The sequence below is a fragment of the Bos javanicus genome, chromosome 1 (assembly GCF_032452875.1).
Source record: "Bos javanicus breed banteng chromosome 1, ARS-OSU_banteng_1.0, whole genome shotgun sequence".
Lineage (NCBI taxonomy): Eukaryota > Metazoa > Chordata > Mammalia > Artiodactyla > Bovidae > Bos > Bos javanicus.
In genome coordinates this window covers 56,801,685-56,826,544 of record NC_083868.1, presented here as the reverse complement: position 1 = coordinate 56,826,544, position 24,860 = coordinate 56,801,685, and the positions used below count along the sequence as shown (strand labels likewise).

Sequence of the window (24,860 nt, the reverse complement as noted above, 5' to 3'; positions counted from 1 at the left end):
GAATCTCTTGGACAGCGAGGAGATCAAAGCAGTTAACCCTTAAGGAAATCAACTCTGAATATTCATTAGAAGAACTGATGTTGAAGCTAAAGCTCCAGTAGTTTGGCCATCTGATGTGAAGAGCCGACTCATTGGAAAAGACCCTGATGCTGGGAAAGATTGAAGGCAAAGGAGAAGGAGGCGGCAGAGGATGAGATGGTTAGATAGCATCAGTGACTCAATGGACATGAATTTGAGCCAACTCCGTGAGACGGCGGAGGACAGAGGAGCCTGGTATGCTGTACTGTATGGGGTTGCGAAAAGTTGGACACGACTGAGCAATTGAACAACAACATCTCACTTCACAAGGAGTAAGCAAGTGTAATCTAACAGTGAGCTTGAAAAGAGTTGCAGTTTTTGCAGACAGTTCTGATGGCTATCATACTGGCATTTTTTTCTTCTATTTGCTTGTTTGTATTTCTTGATTTTTCTAAATCAACCTATAGAATACTTATTATTAAAAATTCATGTTCAGACATGTGTCCTTAATCATAAGTTTGTGAAATGTAGGTAATTAAATTTATCACCAGTTAAAATATTTCTCAATCTTAATCTTGATTTTATTAACCAACCTATTTTTCCTCCCAGCTTGGTGCTTTCAGCAGTTTTAAAAAATGTCAACTAAATCATCATCAACATACCAGGCAGAGTAAATCCTGTGCCTGACATGCCAGAGAGACTACTCTTTCCAAAGGATGTGGATCTGCTAAATAACCCCCTTTAATAGATTTGTTCAATCAGCTCTAAATCAATTTCATTGTGTTTTCATGTAATCATGTAATCAGTTTACATTCTGGTTCTTAATCATATGATAACAAACTTTGTTAAATCTTTACTGAAATAAAAATTGAATTCCTTTTTGGCATTCACCTGACATAGTGTTTTCTGTCTGACAAAACTTGATTTTAACCAACTCCTTTGGGACAAAGGCAAGATATTCTGACCAAACTGCACATAAATTGGCAATATAATGTTCAATTGTAGAATCTTGCTAAAGATAAACAGCAAGCTTATTAGTCTCTAAATCAGGATTCACTTTTCTATCTCTGGAGTACAAGTACACTCATAGTTATGCATGTTTCTCTTAAACATTTTCTTTTCCTGGGAGTTCACTGATTGGTCTACAGGTTTATTCTGAATAATTTGGACCAGAAGACTTCAGCACACTTGAAGGAAATGTTTTGTCTTATCTCCTAATTTTGTCCTGCTTCAGTTCCTTCCTAACAATGCTCATTCTATGCTTTCCTTTTAAATAATTTGTCACTACTAGGAAAAGTAGAAGTAAATTCTGAAACAAAGCGGACACTTTAGATGTAATTTCCTATTGAGATGATCTATTTCAGGGAGACATATTCTAAACAATGGTGATCACCATTTGGCTTTTCTACTACTACCCAGCAGAGGATTTGCACATCTTCATTGGAGGGCTCCAGGAATCTCCTTCTGAACAACAAGGATTTTCCCATGACCTTGATGCTGAAGCCACAGACCTCAGAACTCCCGGAAGAACAGTTTTCTAGAAATAAACATGTAAAACAAGAACTCCCAAATTCTGAAATACAAAGAGCTTTGGAATTTTAGAAAGCGCTGTCCTGGAATAGCCTCTGGGGACAGAGGAGGACAAAGCAGATAGGAACTAAGAAGAAAAACAAACAAAACTGGAAGTAAGACAAAAGTAGATGTGACATAAATTTAGTATGTAAAGGTTAATTCAAACTATGCAGTAATATGTAAATGCATATAAATAGGGACTTCCCTGGTACCTCAGCTGGTAAAGAAGTCACCTTTAATGCAAGAGACTCCGATTTGATTCCTGGATTGGAAAGTTCCCCTGGAGAAGGGATAGGCTACCCACTACAGTATTCTTGGGTTTCCCTGTGGCTCAGATGGTAAGGAATCCTCCTGCAGGGCAGGAGACCTGGGTTCAATCCCTGGGTTGGGAAGATTTGCCTGGAGGAAGGCATGGCAACCCACTCCAGTATTCTTGCCTGGAGAATCCCCATGGACAGAGGAGCCTGTGTCCATGGAGTTGCAAAGAGTCGGACACAGCTAAGCACGGCACAGTATATATAAATAGATAGCCCCCAAAAAGGACATTATGGATGTAAATATTTCACAATTTCTCTTCTCTCTGAATAGACTGAGAACAAAAACAAAGCTCTGTATATCACTTCAAATGTACTAAGTCCTTGTTTAAAATGGTGTGGAAAGTAGAGTCGTTGCCCTCATGAACTTTACCATCAGAAAGACAGACAATCCCTAAGCAGGAACAGATGTGTCATAAATACTTTGTTGGGATCAATACTTGATGCTCCAGAGGCTCTAGCAGGAGTTCACCTAATTTAAAGGAGAGCAGCAATCACTAGGGAAGCGCTGTCTGACATAAACAATATTTAAACTGAAGATAAGCAAGAATTTGCTATGATGAAAAGGAGGGTGGAGAGCATTTTAGACTGAGGAATAATAAGAACAAAAACTTAACAATTTCAATTGACTATAAAAACTTGAAATTGAATTCTTGAGCTCAGAGAGTGATCACCACTTCTAGAGGCTCATGTGGACATGAGCATCTCTCTGCGTCCCTTCCTTCACTTTACACTTTGCAACTGGGAACAAGAGCTATGAGACTAGCTCAAGTTTTGACATGGTTGCCAGGAACTTAACATCCTTTCCTAGGTTGACCCCTTAACTTGGGAAAGGAGGTTCCATATTTACCTAAGGACACTTTCAGTAGAAATCTGGACATTTGCTACAACTGCGAAGACAGTCATGGCCTATCTCTGCATTCTATTATTATTGTCATTTAGATGCTAATAGTGACTTTTAGCTTTGTAATTTGTCTCTCTCCTTCAAATCCTCTTACCATATCTGGCTTTGTGAGTAAACAGTTTTTGCCAGAGGCAGATAGAACTAAGTCTTTCTCTCCTTGTTTAATACATTCAAAATAAGCAGGTTACACAATAGCCCTTTGACTGGAGTAGTTTGGTGCTAAAGGCAATACTATCTCTGTCTACAGCTGCCACTTCAGACTTAAAATACAAAAGATGTGTTTCTTCTGCAGTAAAGGGAGTATTTGAACCACTTAAGAAAAGCCAGGCTTCAGCAATACGTGAACCGTGAACTTCCAGATACTCAAGCTGGTTTTAGAAAAGGCAGAGGAACCAGAGATCAAATTGCCAACATCTGCTGGATCATTGAAAAAGCAAAAAAGTTTCAGAAAAACATCCACATCTGCTTTATCGACTATGCCAAAGCCTTTGACTGTGTGGATCACAATAAACTGTGGAAAATTCTGAAAGGTATGAGAATACCAGACCATCTGACCTGCCTCTTGAGAAACCTGTATGCCAGGTCAGGAAGCAACAGTTAGAACTGGACAGGAATAACAGACTGGTTCCAAATAGGAAAAGGAGTATGTCAAGGCTGTATATTGTCATCCTGCTTATTTAGCTTATATGCAGAGTACATCATGAGAAATGCTGGACTGGAAGAAGCACAAGCTGGAATCAAGATTGCTGAGAGAAATACAAATAGCCTCAGATATGCAGATGACACCACCCTTATGGCAGAAAGTGAAGAAAAACTAAAGAGCCTCTTGATGAAAGTGAAAGAGGAGAGTGAAAAAGTTGGCTTCAAACTCAACATTCAGAAAACTAAGATCATGGCCTCTGGTCCCATCGCTTCATAGCAAATAGATGGGGAAACAGTGAAAACAGTGGCTGACTTTATTTTTCTGGGCTCCAAAATCACTACAGATGGTGACTGCAGCCATGAAATTAAAAGATGCTTACTCCTTGGAAGGAAAGCTATGACCAACCTAGACAGCATATTAAAAAGCAGAGATATTACTCTGTCAACAAAGTTCTGTCTAGTCAAGACTATGGTTTTTCCAGTGGTCATGTTTGGATGTGAGAATTAGACTGTGAAGAAAGCTGAGCACCAAAGAATTGATGCTTTTGAACTGTGGTGTTGGAGAAGACTCTTGAGAGTCCCTTGGTCTGCAAGGAGATTCAACCAGTCCACCTTAAAGGAGATCAGTCCTGGGTGTTCATCGGAGGGACTGATGTTGAAGTTGAAACTCCAGTGCTTTGACCACCTGATGTGAAGAGCTGACTCATTTGAAAAGGCCCTGATGCTGGGAAAGATTGAGGGCAGGGGGGGAAGGGGACGACAGAGGATGAGATGATTGGATGTCATCACTGACTCAATGGACATGAGTTTGGGTGAGCTCCGGGAGTTGGTGATGGACAGGGAGGCCTTGAGTGCTGCGGTTCATGGGGTTGCAAAGAGTCAGACATGACTGAGCAATTGAACTGAAATGAACTGAAGAAAAGCTTGTAAAGTTCTCTTGATGCTTTTCTAAATTAAAAAGAAAAAAAAAACACAAAACTTCCGTGCTTAAGAATTTGAGAGTTGAGAATGTGGGGAGAAAGGAATACATCTGCATAACAGAAGTCGAAGAAAATTCTTGCTTTTAAATAAAATCATGTTTGGAAAATTAATGACCATTTCTACCATCACATAATAGGCTTCCCTGGTGACTCAGAGGTAACGAATCTGCCTGCCAATGCAGGAAACATGGGTTCCATCCTTGGGTTGGGAAGATCCCCTGGAGAAGGAAATGACAACCCACTTCAGTACTCTTGCCTGGAGAATCCGATGGACAGAGAAGCCTGGTGAGCTACAGTCCACAGGGTTGCAATGACTGAGTGACTAAAAATCAACAAAACCATCACATTAGCTTGATATGTTAGTGACTATCCAGAAAGGATAGTTTCAATTGTGACTTGATAAAAGTACTTCAAAATTAGGAGCAAAGCCTCTTAGAAGAATGAACTCTTGGGAGGAGGGCTTTGTTACTGGGGAGTCTTGATAAACCCCCTAAATTAAGTTCAGTACTGGGGCCAAACATTAGTATTTCACACTCTTCTGGCAACCATGCCTTAGGAGAGCCCTTGATAAGGAACCTGTTAGAAAATTTGGAGGAAAAAGGGAATGATAGAAAAGAATGAGAGTCATGTGGGCTGGAGTGCCGAGAAAGTTTTCTTGGCAGTGTGAGAGGTTTTGCTCTGAGTAGAGCAAGTGGAGAGAGAGAAGGAAATTTGAAAGAAGTGATCACCATGATCAGTAGATACCCTTTACAGTTCTTCAGACATAAGTTGTCTTTTAGAAATTTTTTAGCAATTAGACTTTTATTTACTTGTGATTATAACTGTTACTAGGCCATAAGAATGTCAGCTTGAATCATGAAAGTTTGACTTCAGAGCAAATTCCATACATTACAATGATGATAGAGATAATAGCAATGAAAGGATTCTAAATAACTACACAAATGTAAAGGATGATAATCATTCATTCATTCATTCATTGATCAGATACTTACAAGCATCTACTATGTGTGACAGCTCTATGCTTGACCCAAGGGGAAAACCAAGATTCAGTATGTGTAGAAAAACAGAATGAAGCAGGGAAAAGGCTAATAGAGTTTTGCCAAAAGAATGCACTGGTCATAGCAAACACCCTCTTCCAACAACACAAGAGAAGACTCTACACATGCACATCACCGAAATCAGACTGATTATATTCTTTGCAGCCAAGGATGTAGAAGCTCTATACAGGCAGCAAAAACAAGACCGGGAGCTGACTGTGGCTCAGATCATGAACTGCTTATTGCCAAATTCAGACCTAAATTGAAGAAAGTAGGGAAAACCACTACACCATTCAGGTATGACCTAAATCAAATCCCTTATGACTATACATTGGAAGTGAGAAATAGATTTAAAGGACTAGATATGATAGACAGACTGCCTGATGAACTATGAATGGAGGTTCATGACATTGTACAGGAGACAGGGATCAAGATCATCCCCATGGAAAAGAAATCAAAAAAGCAAAATGGCTGTCTGGGGAGGCCTTACAAATAGCTGTGAAAAGAAGAGAAGCGAAAAGCAAAGGAGAAAAGGAAAGATATAAACATCTGAATGCAGAGTTCCAAAGAATAGCAAGAAGAGAAGAGAAAGCCTTCTTCAGCGATCAGTGCAAAGAAATAGAGGAAAACAACAGAATGGGAAAGACTAGAGATCTCTTCAAGAAACTTAGAGATACCAAGGGAACATTTCATGAGAGGATGAGCTCGATAAAGGACAGAAATGGTATGGACCTAACAGAAGCAGAAGATATTAAGAAGAGGTAGCAAGAGTACACAGAAGAACTGTACAAAAAAGATCTTCCTGACCCAGATAATCACGATGGTGTGATCACTCACCTAGAGCCACACATCCTGGAATGTGAAGTCAAGTGGGCCTTAGAAAGCATCACTATGAACAAAGCTAGTTGAGGTGACAGAATTCCAGTTGAGCTATTTCAAATCCTAAAAGATGATTTTGTGAAAGTGCTGTACTCTGTATGTCAGCAAATTTGGAAAACTCAGCAGTGACCACAGGACTGGAAAGGTCAGTTTTCATTCCAATCCCAAAGAAAGGCAATGCCAAAGAATGCTCAAACTACTGCACGATTGCACTCATCTCACACGCTAGTAAAGTAATGCTCAAAATTCTCCAAGCCAGGCTTCAGCAATACATGAACCGTGAACTTCCAGATGTTCAAGCTGGTTTTAGAAAAGGCAGAGGAACCAGAGATCAAATTGCCAACATCTGCTGGATCATGGAAAAAACAAGAGAGTTCCAGAAAAACATCTATTTCTGCTTTATTGACTATGCCAAAGCTTTTGACTGTGTGGATCACAATAAACTGTGGACAATTCTTCAAGAGATGGGAATACCAGACCACCTGACCTGCCTCTTGAGAAACCTGTATGCAGGTCAGGCAGCAACAGTTAGAACTGGACAAAGAACAACAGACGGGTTCCAAATAGGAAAAGGAGTACATCAAGGTTGTATATTGTCACCCTGCTTATTTAACTTCTATGCAGAGTACATCATGAGAAACGCTGGACTGGAAGAAGCACAAGCTGGAATCAAGATTTCCAGGAGAAATATCAATAAATTCAGATATGCAGATGACACCACCCTTATGGCAGAAAGTGAAGAGGAACTAAAAAGCCTGTTGATGAAAGTGGAGAGTGAAAAAGTTGGCTTAAAGCTCAACATTCAGAAAATGAAGATCATGGCATCTGGTCCCATCACTTCATGGGAAATAGATGGGGAAACAGTGGAAACAGTGTCAGACTTTATTTTGGGGGGCTCCAAAATCACTACAGATGGTGACTGTAGCCATGAAATTAAAAGACGCTTACTCCTTGGAAGGAAAGTTATGACCAACCTAGATAGCATATTCAAAAGCGGAGACATTACTTTGCCAACAAAGGTTCGTCTAGTCAAGGCTATGGTTTTTCCTGTGGTCATGTATGGATGTGAGACTTGGACTGTGAAGAAGGCTGAGCGCTGAAGAGTTGATGCTTTTGAACTGTCGTGTTGGAGAAGACTCTTGAGAGTCCCTTGGACTGCAAGGAGATCCAACCAGTCCATTCTGAATGAGATCAGCCCTGGGATTTCTTTGGAAGGAATGATGCTAAAGCTGAAACTCCAGTACTTTGGCCACCTCACGTGAAGGGTTGACTCATTGGAAAAGACTGTGATGCTGGGAGGGATTGGGGGCAGGAGGAGAAGGGGACAACAGAGGATGAGATGGCTGGATGGCATCGCTGACTCGATGGACGTGAGTCTGAGCGAACTCCAGGAGTTGGTGATGGACAGGGAGGCCTGGCATGCTGTGATTCATGGGGTCTCAAAGATTCGGACAAGACTGAGAGCCTGAATTGAACTGAACTGAGAAAAATAGATCATCAGTTTGTAAAGACACACAGATAATCCTTGTTTAACATTCAAATAATATACTGTTTAGGCTTCCCTGGTGGCTCAGGAAGAGCCGCAGGGTTTGATCCTTTGGTTGGGAAGATCCCCTGGAGGAGGGCATGCCACCCACTGCAGTATTCTTGCCTGGAGATTCCCATGAACAGAGGAGCCTAGAGGGCTATAGTCCATTTGGGTCCCAAAGAGTTCAACATAACTGAGTGACAAACACTTTCACTTTTTCAAGTTTGATCTGAGTTTTAAGTAATTCTGATGCCACTAAAGTCTGAGAGCCACTATAGGAACAGTAGCCAAGAGAGGCTGTGTGAGTGGCCTAGTGGACATCACATAACATAAAGTGAGTTACTATGGGACTCTGTGAACAAAAGAAAATTTAGGGAAAAGAGAGTGGATCTGATGGCAGAAGAAAACCTAGGAAAAAGCATAATCTCCATAGATTCCTCAGTTCCAGTTTTTGCACAGGTACATCTACAAAATTGTCATGTTTTCTTTAGGGATTCAGAATGGATCTTTGGGTTTCTTAGGACAAACTTGCCTGTCTTGAGTCCTGGGAAGTAAATAGAGATGCTCTGTATAAGATACTCTCAGGCCATGGACAACATAATGAGAGCTCAAGCACATTTCACATGAGACCATGAATTATCTCCTAATTTCACTGAAACTGGTCAAGTACAGTGTTCCAGGAAAGGCAACATCAGCCCTGAAGCTGAATTGGACTCTTAATGCATTTTCTGAAATCTTTAATACTAAAGCCTGGTGAGGTGGATGGATCTATAATTACCTGTATTAGTTGGCTAGGGCTCCCATAGACTGGGTGGCTTAAAAAAACAGAAATTTATTGGCTCACCATTCTGGAGGTAGAAGTCTGAAATTAAGGAGTTGACAAAATTGGCTCCTTTCTCAGGCTGTGAGGGAAGGATTTATCGCATCCTTCTCTCCTTGGCTCGCAGATGGCCATATTTATGTTCACATGGTGTTTTCTCTGTATGTGGGCCTGTGTCTAAATTTCCCAGATATATATGTGGCTGAGTCCCTTTGCAATCCACCTGAAACAACCACAACATTGTTAATAGGCTATACTTGAGTATAAAATAAAAAGTTAAAAAAAAAATGTCCCGCTTCTGTAAGGGCATCAGTGGCATCAGCTTGGGTCCACCCTAATAATCGCCTTTTAACTTGATTGCATTTTAAGATCCTATTACCAAATAAGGTCACATTAGGAGATATTGTGATTTAAGATTTCATCATACAAATTTTGTGTGGTGGTGTTGGTGGGGAGGTATCATTCAATCCATAGCAGTATACCTATTTTCAAAATGAGAAGTTATATGACTCTTTCAAGGAAGTGGGTTGGCTGGGTGATGGCAAGGAAACCCAGAGCTCTCCACAAGATTGTGCTGATTCCTATGCTTATAAAATATATTTTCTAGGGCTTGTCAAGTGGTCTGGATTTGCTAAAAGCCAGACCACTTACCAGGAGAAAGGGAGGGCAATGATGTAGAGGAATATGTAACATCCACACCAGGGTAAAAACGTGTTTCACATCTGACACTAGTTGAAGGACTTAGCACCCACGACTTTGCCCAGTTGAATCGTGCCATCTATTTCTCTGGAGGAAAATCAGATGATGTGATAGGACTCCTATTTCTCTTCTATTGTGTTAAACAGATGGCATCAAACAGCACGTTGAGAATATGATGCATATGGGGAGTTACCACAAGCCGGCATCCTTTTGAGGAAAAAAAGAAATGTGGCACATAATTGAAGGAAATCACATAAAGATGAACAGAGAATGAAAGAACTGTTTCTAGTAATCTGGAACCAAAATGCCTTTGGCCTCTTTGTTCTCTAAATATTCACATTTGAGAGAGGACTGGTCTGATTTATGATACTGTACTAAATGTCCCTTTGTTAGAAAACAAGAGAAAAGAAATACCATACATTAAACCTAAGTTTTAGAGCTGAGCATTAACTTCAAATTATATTCCGCATAGTTTGGATTGTTTTATAATGCAAAATGAAAGAAAGAGAAGAAATGAACATAAATCCTTATTTAGGAAATCATAATTGTTCAGTTTTACTCATTAATTCCTTATTAGTGTTGTATAGTGGAGGTCTCTTTAACTAGCAAGAACTACTGTCTTCATAGAGGACTCATTTTCTCAGAACTTCCTATGACAAATGCTGCTTCTCATAAAGCCTCTCTGTCTGAGCTTTCTGTGTCATTGGTGTGACTGCCTCTTGGCTTACCTTTCTGTCTTCTCTTTTTTATGCTGATTGGTGGCTTTTCTTCTTTTGGCTCCTAAACTATACATTCTTTCCAAATTTTCTTATTAATAGCTTTGCCATAAGATTTTTAAGGCTAAGAATCTATCTCCTATTTCCTTAGCAATATATAGGCATACCTCATTTTATCACGCTTCCCAGATACTGTACTTTTTATACATTGAAGGTCTGTGCCAACCTTTCGTGAAGCAAGTCTGTTAACAGCATTTTCTCCATCAGTATTTTCTACTGCATGTCTCTGTGTCAAGTTTTGGTAATTCTCATAGAATTTCAAACCAGCAAAAAATTATGATTCTCAGAAGGTTCAGATGATGATAATATTTTTTAGCAATAAAGCATTTTAAAATTAAGGTATGTGCAAGTCTGTTAACAGCATTTTCTCCATCAGTATTTTCTACTGCATGTCTCTGTGTCAAGTTTTGGTAATTCTCATAGAATTTCAAACCAGCAAAAAATTATGATTCTCAGGAGGTTCAGTTGATGATAATATTTTTTAGCAATAAAGCATTTTAAAATTAAGGTATGTGCACTTTTTGAAACACTATTGCACACTTAATAGACTATAGTGTAAACAGCTTTTGTACGCACTGGGAGACCAAGAAATTTGTGTGACTTATTTTATTGAGATATTCACTTTATTGTGTCAGTTTATTGTGTTGGTCTGGAACCGAACACACAATATCTCTGAGGTGTGCCTCTACTTAAATGAGTTCAGCCTAAGCATCTTTGGACAGAATGTATTTCTATCTTCTCTTCCTGAGAAAGACTGGAAAGAAACAAGCATAATAATTACTGGGAAGCTCTATACCAAGGTCGCATGTGAGGCGCCCTATACCAAGGTCACAGGGCAAAAATCTCTGGAGCTGATTAAGCCCCATAGGAACTATTTCCATGAGCCTCAAGATTCAAACCTGTCAGTTCCCTGACCCCATATTAGGTAAAATACCCACCCTATTACCCACACTATAACATCCTAACCAATCACCTAATGCCACCATTCCAGTAGGAATTTTCGTTATCTTTTTTTTTATTTTTTTATTTTTAAACTTTACAAATTGTATTAGTTTTGCCAAATATCAAAAGGAGTCCTCCACAGGTATACACGTGCTCCCCATCCCGAACCCTCCTCCCTCCTCCCTCCCCATACCATCCCTCTGGGTCATCCCAGTGCACTAGCCCCAAGCATCCAGTATTGTGCATCGAACCTGGACTGGCAACTCGTTTCATACATGATATTATATATGTTTCAATGCCATTCTCCCAAATCTTCCCACCTTCTCCCTCTGCAACAGAGTCCATAAGACTGTTTTATACATCAGTGTCTCTTTTGCTGTCTCACATATAGGGTTATTGTTACCATCTTTCTAAATTCCATATATATGCGTTAGTATACTGTATTGGTGTTTTTCTTTCTGGCTTATCGTTATCTTGAGGTTATAAAAATTGTCTGAAAGTCGTTTAGTCGTGTCCTTTTCTTTGGACCTCATGGACTACATAGTCCATGGAATTCTCCAGGCCAGAATACCCAAAACCATATTGCTTCATACTTAAGGAAAATTTTAATTTCTTTCTCCATCACTTTTAAATCCTTTATCTCTAAGAAAATATGCATACACCATTCTAACATTCCTACATACCATTCTAGGGTGGGAGTGAAAGTGAAAGTCGCTCAGTCATGTCTAACACTTTGTGACCCCACAGACTATTCAGTCCATGGAATTCTCCAGGCCAGAATACTGGAGTGGGTAGCCTTTCCCTTCTCTAGGGGATCTTCCCAACCCAGGGATGGAATCCAAGTCTCCTGCATTGCAGGCAGATTCTTTATCAGTTGAGCCACCAAGGAAGCCCGAGAATACTGGAGTGGGTAGCCTATTCCTTCAGGGGATCTTCCCAACCCAGGAGTTAAACTGGGGTCTGCTGTATTGCAGGCGGATTCTTTACCAGCTGAGCTACCAGGGAAGCCTTACAAAAATTGTCAACTAGCCTGCAAAAGAGTTCCACTCTCACTTGAGCTGGCCTGCTGTTCTAACAGCATCTCCTACTCTAATAAACTTTATTCTCCTTTCATTCTGCCTCAGGTCTGAAAATTTTTTTCCAACCTGCACTCAGACCAGGACAATTACCACTGCCTCCAGGACAATTGCCAAATCTAAAGGAAATGCATATTACTGAACTGCCCCAGGACTATGGGAAGGTGAAGACTATGGGAACTTCAAGGTTGAACTGTGCTTTCTTTGTACTCTTGAGAGTCTTTGAGCTCTACATCCAGGCTTATCCATTACAGATCCCTTCCTTCACATTTTTTTCTAAGATAGGGAGGGTGCAGTTGATCCAGTGTTTTGGTGAAGAAAGATTTACCTCCAGGAAGCTGGACTTTTTTAGGATACTGTGAGAGATCCTCATTGGATCAACTTGGAGAGTGAGGCATAATTGTAGGAATTCTTTGGACCTCATGGACTACATAGTGAATTAATATTTGGTTTATAAAATAGATACCATAGCCCGTAAACCATAAATACTTCGGAAATACATTGCAAGAGTAGAAAGGGACTTTCCATATAAATTGAAATGTTGCCTTTTGCACGTTACTAACTGCTTTGCTCTCTTCCTTTTCCTCCTTCCTTCCTGCACCACCCCCCACCAAGTTCCACTTAAATGACAAAGAGACACTTAAAATTGCTCCCTGGGAAAAAAGTTATGACAAACCTAGATAGCATATTAAAAAGCAGAGATATTACTTTGCCAACAAAGGTCTGTCTAGTCAAAGCTATGGTTTTTCCAATAGTCATGTATGGATGTGAGAGTTGGACTGTGAAGAAGGCTAAGCGCCAAAGAATTGATGCTTTTGAACTGTGGTGTTGGAGAAGACTCTTGAGAGTCCCTTGGACTGAAAGGAGATCCAACCAGTCAATCTTAAAGGAAATCAATCCTGAATATTCATTGGAAGGACTGATGCTGAAGCTGAAATTCCAATACTTTGGTCACCTGATGTGAAGAACCAACTTATTGGAAAAGACCCTGATGCTGGGAAAGATTGAAGGTAGGAGGAGAAGGGGATGACAGAGAATGAGGTGGTTGGATGGTGTCACTGACTTGATGGACATGAGTTTGAGCAGGCTTTGGGAGTTGGTGATGGACAGGAAAGCCTGTCATGCTGCAGTCCATGGTGTTTCAAATAGTCGGACACAACTGAGCAACTGAACTGAACTGATACTTAGAATAGGAGGACTCAGGAAAGTTTACATAATAAGGGGATTCTTGCCCAGATCCTGTATAGTTCAAGTATATAGGTAATTTTCCAGTCCACAGTTAAAAAGGGCCTAGGCTGAGGAGCTACAGTACATGGGGTCACGAAGAGTCAGACACAGTTGAGTGATTGAGCACACACACACACACACACACACACACACACATACAGTTCTTTAAGAGCACCTTCTCAAATAACAGTCATCGAGATTTCTCATTCCAGTTATTCACAAGCATCAGCTCAGGGGCTTGCTCTGTACTGTACACTCACTATGCTTAAGGATCTCCTGCCATTAGCATTGTTGCAGAAGAGCTCAATTTCTCTGAAAAAGAGCTAAATTTGTCCCAAAGCTTGCATTAGCAGCTCTTCAGAACTAATTGTATAGCAAAACAATGAGGAAAACTTAAATACTTTAATTGAGACATTAATATCATTTCCATAAACTCAGTGTACATTCTGAGTTCTCATTCATTTAGCAACAAGGTATAAATATAAATGCAATTGTAGAAAAATATACTAATTCTGCTAATTTATGTATACAGAAAAGCAAATCTAAAATAATTGCTCTCTGAGTTAAATTTCAAGCCAAAGTTTCATTATATCCTCTATAATTACATTTCTTGGCCATTCTATTCTCCTTCTTATGGAACATCCCAAACAAACCAGTTTCCGTGCACATGAATTGCATAACGTTAAAAAAATGTACAATTAGAAGATGATTTGGACGAGGCTGCCAAAAATCTGGATTAGTTATCATGTTAGGGTTTCCAAACGCCTTCTCTAGCACCTCTGCTATCAGAGTGCTTTGAGTTGTATTAAATTCAGATCACACTTTCAGCATCCATTCTCTGCATCTTCCCACTCTTACTTTGTGACTCATTAGTCTTTCTAAATTATCATCTACATGCCCTTCTGTGATTTTCTTCCATGGTTATTCATCTTTTTAATATAGAAAGTATATAGGGGAAAATTGTCTTGACTAAATAGATTAGACCAGAGTTCTTAATGTTTGTTTTCTAAGGGTGTGAACCAACCATGCATCTGGCAAAGGATGCTGCTGCTGTCGCTAAGTCACTTCAGTCATGTCTGACTCTGTGCAACCCCACAGACGGCAGCCCACCAGGTTCCTCTGTCCCTGGGATTCTCCAGGCAAGAATACTGGAGTGTGTTGCCATTTCCTTCTCCACTGGCAAAGGATAGGTCAAGTCATTTCCCTTTGATCTGTCTGCTCTTTGTTTTCATTTATAAATGATGATGATACCTACTGTTAAGGTTGTTGGAAGAATGGTAGATCTCACCTCTAAATTCATCAGAGCAATGCTCTGCAATAGTCAGTGCTCAATAACTGATAGCTGTAATTATCATCATTATTAGGAATTCTTGTAACAAAGCCTTTGTATTTTTCCTTATATCTCACATAACATTATTAAACATAACTTTTAATTTGGTCCCCCTATTTCTGCAACTCGCTCCTGATGCCATGTCTCTCACATCAGATGCAGGTGGAAGCCAATCCATCAGGAGTATTTTTCCAGTTTGTGGCTATCGTGTTTGGTTTCCCAGCAGCACAGAGGGAAGGCACACTGGGGAATGAAACCACACCCAAGCTTTGGAGTTGATAAAAGAGCCAGATAATGAAAATATTTCTCTTAGGGCTGGCTTTGGCAAGATTTTCTGTTTAAATTAAAAACACTATGAAGTTTTGGCCTAGTAAATTGAATATTCTTTTAAATAAAAAGAAGTTAACATGATCAAGGATGTGACAGAGTTAGGATATACACATGACTAAAATTATTTCAAGTCATCTTTATTTCAGCTTTTTTTAAAGGATGAAAACCGTAAAAAAAGCCATGAAAACCACCCCAAACCCTGACAGCAGTGCCCCTTCCCAGAACCTGGTATTTCTTCTCACATTTCTAGTCCTGGCACTTCTTCAGTCAGCACATCTCAAACCAGACGTGCCAAGCCACTCAGTGCTTTCATCCCCAGCATTTTCCTATCTGATCGCCATCAGTTTCCTGGAGCTGGAGTGTTGATTAGCCCCAGAACTTATGATCAAATTTATTTGTTTCTTTCTGACTTTATTAATTTCTTGAAACACCTAACCATCGCTGAAGGGTTACTAGTCAGAGGGTAACTCTGTAGCCTAATAGCATGTTTAGAGAAACACTTGGTGGGAAATGCATTCCTGCAGCCCAGCACCCAGAAAACTCAGCCTCTCCCAGATCCTACCTGGGAGCACTCAGCAGGGAAGGAGGACAGTCAGCAATGGAATCCCCCTCCCAGCCACTGGCTTTCTCTTCTCTGCTGGGTCTGTAGTCCCTGTGCGTTGGGAGCAACAACCTGCAAAGGGGTGACTGTCACGGTGTCAGGTGCCACCGGGCAGGTGTTCCTAGACCTTGGCTAAAAGGAGGGTCACTTTTATGCTGAATAAAGTCAGCCCTCCATATCTGTGGACTCCAATAACTCTGTGTCAAAAACACTTGAAAAAATTCTAGAAAGTTTCAAAAAAGAAACTTGAGTTTGCTGCATACCAGCAACTATATATATAGTTTTTACATTGTACTAGGTACAATAACTAATCCAGAGATGATTTAACAAATATAGGAGGATATGTGTGGATGATGTGTGTGGGTTGTGTGCAAATACTATATACCATTTAAAAAAAGGAACTTGAGCATCCATGGATTTTGGTGTCTGAGGAGAACTTGGAACCAGTCCTTCTGAGGATACTTAGGGATGACTGTATATATAAGCTAAATGCCACTGGCAACTTTTTCTCTAGGTAAGCCAGTTTGGCTCCTTTGAGCCACCCAATATCAGCATAGCTTTTCCAGTGAGGAGTGGGAAAGAAAAGGGGGCATGTAAACAAGTTTCTAACTTAAGAGATGTTGGTGGCAGCATCTGCTATGGGATATTAGGAATAAAGCTATAAGTCCAACTAGACTTGGTCTGATATAAAATCTGTTCTGTAATAGAGAATAAGCATAAACCCTTTGCTTGCTAATTTCCTGATGGTTAAAGCAATTAAGTTTATTTGTTTAATCAACAAAGGCTTAATTAAGCAGGCATTCTGCCAAGCAAAGGATATATAAAGACATAAAGATAATAAGTTACTGTCTCTACCTGAAAGAGAAATTCAAGTAAACTAATCACAGCAATCCAACGGTGAGATGATATGCCAATTGTGGCAGAAAACACGAAGGTACAGAAACACACTTCATAGAGATCTCAGGAGTCAAGGAAGAGCCTCCTAAAATCCAACTTTCTTGAAAGGCTGACTTGCTCTGACTTTAAGGGACTCTCCAGCACCCTTGGCTGTTCTCATGGCATTTGGGTCATCAAGGGGTTCTCATACTTTAATGTTCATTGAAGGCAACTGGAAACTTGATAAAAATGAAGTTCCTGAGCTCCCACTCCAAGAATTTTTTATTATGTTGCTTTGGAGCAGAGCCTGGGAAATCATTTTAATTTTTATTAACAAGTTTTGTAGGTGATCCTGCTAAAAGTAGTTCTCAGACAGTACTTTGAATGACGTTGTCGAGAACATTGAATTTCCTTGGTCTCCTTCACGAAGGATTCTTCTCAGACCTTTACAAATTCAACTCATGCAGCAAAAAAACGTAGCTTCTTACCTGTTTACTGCATTGTTTGCTTCTATGCTTAAACCCAGGGAAAATACTCTGGGAATCAGAAGTATTTGATTTGCAGAAGTGGGAGTGGATAGAGGAGGGGATCTTGGCCTCATCCACTCGCTGTGGTGAAAACCCAGACTGCATTCCTCACACACCCCAGCCCCCTTCAGGAGACAGAGCTGTGGGGCCTCTGAAGAGAGTGTGAGGGAGGTGGTCTGGGAGGTGTTTCATTTATGAAACCCTCCCTTTCCCTGAAGCATGTGGACATACAAAGCAAACAGATTAGTTCTCAGGGAGGAGGTAAGCCCTTTGATGAAGAAAGCCACCTTGAATATTCTCTTGGGGGAAGTTTTACCTGTGAATCTGAACCAAGAAAAATGCTAATGCAAATGAAAAAGAGAATTTAGACTTGGCTGGGTCCCTGGCACAAACTTTTCTAAGAAGCATGTCATTCTCAGTGTCTAGAGAGACCAGGCTGATCTCGTCATTTATCAGCCCAGGGAACAGAGCTGTAAAGAGCCCGTCAGTTTTGGGGGTGAACCCACAGTCACAGAAATGTGTAGCCTTTGTCATTTAGATGCTACATCCTTTCAAGGGTTTTTTCTTCTCCCTCTTCTCTTCCTTCTACTCCTTTTCTTTTCCCCTTAAAAAAATTATTTTACCTCAAGAAGTATAAAGATAATTTATTTTAAAAAATATATCAGAAACATAACATTAAATCCTTTCAAAAATGCAACTTACAGAACTTTCCAATATCACATTGAAAAAGACTTTCTTCTGACCAGTCTCCTTTTGAATGGTAACAATAATAATATAGATTTTGGGCCATCACATCCTTGACTAGCCCATGGGGACTAGGATTTTTATCACTGCTTCCCTCTGCTCATCTTCCAGGTGGAGACTTACAGCACTGAGATGTCAGATTTTCACTCTTGGTTTCCAATACCATCTTTATGATATATGAACCATGTAATATTGGCAAGTCATTTCATATTCTGAATACGTTTTTCCACTCTTGAAATGGGTACAGTAACATGAGCCCTTTTATTGTAGTTCTAGAATAGCAGAAGCTAAAGTGTTTTGTACGTTCTACAGCAGGGTCCCCAACCTCTGGGATTTAATGCCTGATGATCTGAGGTGGAGCCTATGTAATAATAATAGAAATAAAGTACATGATAAATGTATGTGCTTGAATCATCCTGAAACCATCTCTTCTCTAACCCCTGCCCCAGTCTGTGGAAAAATTGGCTTCCATGAAACCAGTCCCCGGTGCCAAAAAGTTGGTGACCGCTGCTCTAAAGCATTTTTCTAAATGTGTTCCTTTAGTCTTCGTCTTATAACCTGGTGTGTGTGTGTGTGTGTGGGGGGGGGGGGCGGTGTGCCTGAGCCAAAAGATTTGTTATTTCTGGAAAGAAAATATAATGTGAGAGTCACAGAGTCTCAGAGGACAGCCATTTTATATTTGCATTAAAAATAATAACAAATAAGTGTCAAACTAAATTCACAAAGTTTTACTAATTGGTACTCACTGGGGAAAAGGTTACCTACACATATATGCACACACTGGGAAAATCAGAGAAAAAGTAATGAGCAAACAAAGATCTAAATACTTGCTGAGAGGTGATAAATGCTTCCCCAGACAAACTTGCTACATCCCAAAGGAGCCTGCTATCTGGAAAAACACATTGATGATGTAATGGGAACCTTTTCCAGAGGAAGCACCTTCTGCTGAGGGAAATGTGGGCCTCTGGCCACAAACAGTGATTTTTCAGCATGTGTCTCTGGCCTGTCCTTCTCATTACCTCAATTTTCCATTTATGAATTGATGATTCTGCTCCTTTCTCTAAAATACTACATAGGAGTACTGGAAAATGAAGTAAATTTTGTGAAATTATATGAGAGGCTAAAAGATAAAGTAAGTAAAATTCAACAATAGATTTTTATGGGTGAATTCATCTTCGAACTGCTGAGATACTGCGGCAATCAACAAATATACTCAACCCAGCAGGATTCTTAATCTCTGTCTCACTAAACCATCTGTGTTTCATCAATTCTCACCCATCTGCCCAAACACTGAAAAGAGAAGCTAAAGATCATACAGCTTCAAGATGGAGCAAAACACAGAAGGTTGATGGGAAACTTTCTAAAGCAATAGGTTATAGACAGTGATGCACAACCAGGGTCGTGCTGCTGCTAAGTCGTTTCAGTCGTATCCGACTCTGTGCTCCCCCGTCCCTGGGATTCTCCAGGCAAGAACACTGGAATGGGTTGCCATTTCCTTCTCCAATGCATGAAAGTGAAAAGTCAAAGTGAAGTCTCTCAGTCGTGTCCGACTCTTAGCGACCCCATGGACTGGAGCCTACCAGGCCCCTCCGCCCATGGGATTTTCTAGGCAAGAGTACTGGAGTGGGGTGCCATTGCCTTCTCCAACCAGAGTCCTAAGAGTATGTATATAATTTTCACAGGTTCACTTTTCAACCTGAGACATCTCGGACACGAGGAAGCCAATTCTCTAACATCCCCGTCCCTTGAACATGCTTGAACGTGCTTCGGCATGCCATTAGCCCTTTGGCTCTGTTATTTGGGAATATATTGATGAGACTCCAACAAAAGCTTGATCTGAAGCTACAAAATATTCAGACTCGGGTAAAAACAGATGATGAAATTGGGCAGTGGCTTGTGAGGCCAAAGAGCTTGTCCTTATAATCTCTGGGGTGTTGTAATAATGGGAGAGGATGGAGTCTGACAACTTGACCAAGAAAAGCTTTGGACTGAAGTGAAAATGTTTATTTGGACTTTGGGTTCCCTCCCATACCCCCAGGCTCTAATAATCTCTACTGGCTTCCCCATCCTCCTTTTGACCTAGATGCTTAAAGGAACTTAAAGGGAATACATCTCTCTCTTCCACAGGGCAAGCCACATCCAAACTTACAGGGTTTCACACACAATACTAAGGTCACTTACTCACTAAACAAAAGTCAAGCCCATAGGGATACTGATGAATGCTACCCTTAGGTCATAAATAACAGTCCTGTTACATTGGCTCTTCACTAACAATTTCCATCTGGTAACACTCACGGCTGCATGTCTGACCATGGGTCAGAGGTGAAAGGGAGGCAGCCGTTCACTGAAGGCATTGTTTTCATTGGTCCATAATTAAAGACTCAAGAAATTGCTCATCAGCGGCCAGAGGGCTCCTCAGGCTTTTTGTGAATCTCTTCCTCTGGCAAATAAGAGACTGGGAGTTAGTTTGATGGTATGCTGAAGCATTCCAGACATGAATCTGAGCATTGTCTCTGAGGATCTCTGCACGTAGGTCCAGCTCAACAATGCAAAGTAAGCTGGCAAGGCAGAGCAAACTCCAGGAATACAGGTGGTTTGGAGTGATGAAGGTTTGCAGGAAGACATTTAAATCCCTGGCAGTTTTACGGACCTTTATTCAGCAAGGGTCCCTTAACATTGCTGTGGCAGTGGTTCATGTATTTGTGGCCAGATCAGAGGTGTGGGTGGGGGACTGACTGGCTAGCTGATGGGTAGACATGCCGCTCTCCAGATCTCCTCTACTGTCCCTGAATTCTTGTGGCTGGTGAGTTCCATTGTTTTCATTCATGCAGTAGCGGTTAGTCTAAGAGAGGGAAGGGTCCTCTTCAGGTCATCTTTTTAGCACCAGACTCTCACCAACTGCCTCTTACACTGTCTTTCTCTACAAATGCATCATAAGCTTAGTCTGCTGTTTACAGAAAATAATAACCTGACTTCAATGCAGAAAAACATTTGTTACAAACTACATATACACATAGGTAACTTAGCTGTTGAACTCAGGTTAACTCAACAGGGTTGGCTTTTTAAAAAACTGTTTATTTTCTATTGGAGCATAGTTGATTAACAACATTGTGATAGTTTCAGGTGTAGAGCAAAATTATTCAGTTATACATGTATCTATTCTTTTTCAAATTATTTCCCCATTTAGGTTGTTACATAATATTGAGCAGAGTTCCCTGTGCCTATAGTAGGTCCTTGTTGGTTATTCATTTTAAATATAGTATGGCCAGCCCCAACTCCCTAACTATCCTTTCCCCAAATTTCTCCCCTCAATAAGATTTTATGTTTAAAATCTTTTAGTTCTCCTCAACAAATGTCATCACTTTGTAATTCTGCCCTGCAGAAACTCTGTTGTATTCCTGCAACCCAGTTTCCAGTCACGATTCCCTAAAACTAAATGATATAACTTGCTTGTACATTACTCAGGTTAGTAAAAATTTATTTAAGTCCTTTCTATAACAGAAAAGTGTACTCACTTGCTGCTCTCTGCTCTTGTTTTTTCCTAATTTTCTTTTGGGCACTCCCCATCAGATCAGTTATCTCTCTTTCTGATTCTCCTTTTCTAATTTACCTTCCAATCCTCACCCTTTGGGGCTTCCCTGGTGGCTCAGATGGTAAAGAATCTGCCTGCAGGGCAGGAGACCCGGGTTCAATCCCTGGGTCGGGAAGATCCCCTGGAGAAGGGAATGGCTACCCACTCCAGTATTCTTGCCTGGAGAATTCCATGGCCAGAGGAGCCTAGTGGGATACAGTCTATAGGATTGCACAGAGTAGGACATGACAGAGAGACTAACACACAACACTTCACCTTTTAGCACATCCCATCTTCATAAATTTCACCTGCTTCCCCTATGAAACTCAATTCACATACCTCTCAATCTAGAACTTAGAAAATCAAGCCTAATTCATTACAAAAATTAAAACCTCTACAGACAAATTGGTAGCCACATTGTAAAAAAAATGATATTCTGGAGAATAGCAGCTACAACAAAACAAATATTTCCCATTGCTGGTAAATGTAATGGACCTGTGACAGTAGCTAAGGATATAGCTATTGAGAATGGGATCAATGATAATCATGCTGGTTACCATTTGCTGAGCTTTCACTGTGCCAGGCGTAGTTTTGAGCACTTTACATCTTATTTAATCTGACAACAACTAAATGAAGTCACAATTATCATCTACATTTTCAGATAAGGGAAGTAAGTTTTTTATGTTTCACTGACTATAAAGTGGTAGAGTGATTAAAACCCTTGACTGCAAGAATTTAGAACAAAACAAAAAACAAAAACCCTCTGCTCCTAGTGAAAATGCCTGTTTTCGATCTTGAGTTCTATCACCAGTAATATTTGATTCGCTGGTTTAGTAGCAACAATCTACAAGAAGTGAATGTGGAAAAATAGCAAATTTTTACAGGTATCCTTTCACTGGCATGAGGGGTTCAGACCATGAGACCAGAAGTATGAGGAATTGTGCTTTATCCCAAACTGAACACAGCTTTCCTCCACTTCAATTCAGTTCAGTTCAGTTCAGTCCAGTCGCTCAGTCTTGTCCGACTCTTTGCGACCCCATGAATCACAGCATGCCAGGCCTCCCTGTCCATCACCAACTCCCGGAGTTCACTCAAACTGATGTCCACCGAGTCGGTGATGCCATCCAGCCATCTCATCCTCTGTTGTCCCCTTCTCCTCCTGCCCCAAATCCTTCCCAGCATCAGAGTCTTTTCCAATGAGTCAACTCTTCTCATGAGGTGGCCAAAGTACTGGAGTTTCAGCTTCAGCATCAGTCCTTCCAATGAATACCCAGGGCTGATATTTTTTAGGATGGACTGGTTGGATCATCTTGCAGGCCACGGGACTCTCAAGAGTCTTCTCCAACACCACAGTTCAAAAGCATCAATTCTTCGGTGCTCAGCTTTCTTCACACTGTACCCAAATCCTTTGGTGAATCAAGTCCTGAGTAAAATCGTACCTTCATAGACCTGGGAAAAGTTCCCTGTGTATAATACAGTGAATTACCTGCAATATTTTATAATAACCTACAGGGAAAAGAATCTGAAAAAAAATGTATATAATATATACATATATATAAGAATATATATGTATATAATATATATAAGAATATATATATGTATATAATATATATAAGAATATATATATATAAAAATCACTGTGCTGTATACACGAAAATAACGTAATATTGTAGATCATCTATGCTTCATTTAAAAAATACTTTAGAAGTAAAAAAATCTCTTGACTTTTTTGTTTATAATTCCCTGTCTCAAATCAAGGTGACCACTATTCTCAGTCTGATCAGAATAACCAAACAGGGACTGTGAGACCAGATGCCTTAGTGAGGTGACTTTCTTAATTGATACAGTGCACTGAAGGGATGTCTTTGCTTTAATACCTCAAGGATATTTGTGCCCCTGCAGCCCCTAATGCCTAGTAAGAATTCAGTATGGGCTTTCCAAATAAAATAATGCCTTGTCCTAGTTTATGTCAAGTTGGGAAAATGCTGCATTTGTCCAGGCTAGAATATTCCACATTTCACAAGCGTTTTTAGAGCAGATGTTAAGTGGGGCCCTTCAGAGGCTCTGTGAACCCTCTGAAATTACATGCAAAATTCTGTATTTACATGTGGGAATTTTGGTGAGGGTCTTTAGCATTCATCAAAATTTTAAGAAGGTTCTTGAACCAAATTATTTAAGAATCACTGCTTCATGGTTTACAAAATAGTTATGCTTAATTATTTTGGTTGATCATGTCAATGTCATGAGAAAGATAATATAATGATCGTTAATTTACAGAAGAAGAAAATTTGAAATTGAGAAATATGGCACAGGTATTAAGTTTAAAATCCTGGTGTTCTGGCTCCAGACTCTGTTCTTTCCATTTTCTGTGTGTGTGCGTGCTCGCAGAAAAAGAAACAACAATGAAATGTTAAGTGAATTCTACATGACTGATCAGAGATGGGATCCTCTCTCCCTCAAGACTCAATAAGTAGGTCCATGTCTTCCCACCCACCTACTGGCTTCAATGCTTGGGGAATTGGCTCTGGTCAGCACAAGTCCTAATGCCTCCACGGGTTGTTAACCCAGCAGAGAGATTTAAGAAGCAGGAAAGAAGACACATCATCACTTACTTTTGAGCCTTAGCTTCTTTATCTACATAACAGAGTATACAAAACCACTTACTCTGACCTGAATACATTTCTTTCTCCTTCTAAAGGCAGCTGAAGGCATTAAGTGATTTCTAGATCAATTGTCTTTCCTGGATGACTTGTACTACCTGACGTCTGGGACTCATTTTCTCATTTGAAGAGTGAGGGCTTTAGGACCAAGTTATTTTGTGGATGACTTTTAGCTTTAAAGAGCTCTGTCTGTTATACTATTGTGGAAGAAATGAATAAGGTAGGGGAAGGGAAAGTATAAAAACATGAAAGCAGCCACTTTATTAGGGTTCCTGGAGCCATGATTTCCCATTATCTTCCTTCACTGGTGTTTGGATTCATCCGTTTTTTTTTTTGCTCGCTGCACCTTGAGTGCAGCATCACTGTTTTCTCCCACCACTTCAGGTAAACCATTGGTCAATTTAGGGCACTTCACGCACAGCTGCTGGTGGAGGGAGCCAGGGGCGAGGATGCTTTGTGCCTGTGCGTTTCCTCCATCCTCTGGCTCGTTCCCCTGAACACTGGAGGGTGTTGGCTTGATGACCTGTGTGGGCTTTTCGGTTAGTGATTCTGAAAGTCCTCCTCTGGATTATATCACCCAGGGATTAACATGTTCTCTCACAGCAAGGACAACTTAAGGCTTGGAAGACTAAATCTGACTCATGAAAAGTAAGGGAAGTTAGAGTTCAAGTCTGAGCAAGTGGGCTTTATTTCCTGCTCTTTGGGATCCCAGCTATCTTGTTGCACAACTCTGGGAGGTGCCTATTCTGTTGTATTCCCTATTAAAGGAGTCCCTGGAGCACAGTGTGGTGGGAGTAGCGCCCCCTG

The 24,860-nt window shown here is 40.4% G+C and overlaps 1 protein-coding gene and 1 long non-coding RNA gene across 4 annotated transcripts in view; one reads left to right on the top strand and one right to left on the bottom strand.

Annotated features, from left to right (window-relative positions):
• LOC133232036 (uncharacterized) overlaps positions 1-895 on the top strand; it is a 35,844-nt gene extending 34,949 nt beyond the window's left edge. Inside the window, exon 3 of the long non-coding RNA XR_009731289.1 lies at positions 628-895. This is a non-coding gene — a long non-coding RNA (uncharacterized LOC133232036). The remainder of the gene's footprint in view (positions 1-627) is intronic.
• The window catches only part of PHLDB2 (pleckstrin homology like domain family B member 2), a 241,179-nt gene that overhangs the window by 189,204 nt on the left and 27,115 nt on the right, over positions 1-24,860 (bottom strand). For 2 of the 3 annotated variants that reach the window (XM_061390175.1, XM_061390336.1), the window contains exon 2: positions 8,719-8,917. The exons of the other annotated variant lie outside the window; for it this stretch is intronic. In XM_061390175.1, the coding sequence (XP_061246159.1) occupies positions 8,719-8,721 (3 nt within the window). In that variant the 5' untranslated portion in view covers positions 8,722-8,917. The remainder of the gene's footprint in view (positions 1-8,718; positions 8,918-24,860) is intronic. 3 annotated transcript variants of the gene reach the window in all.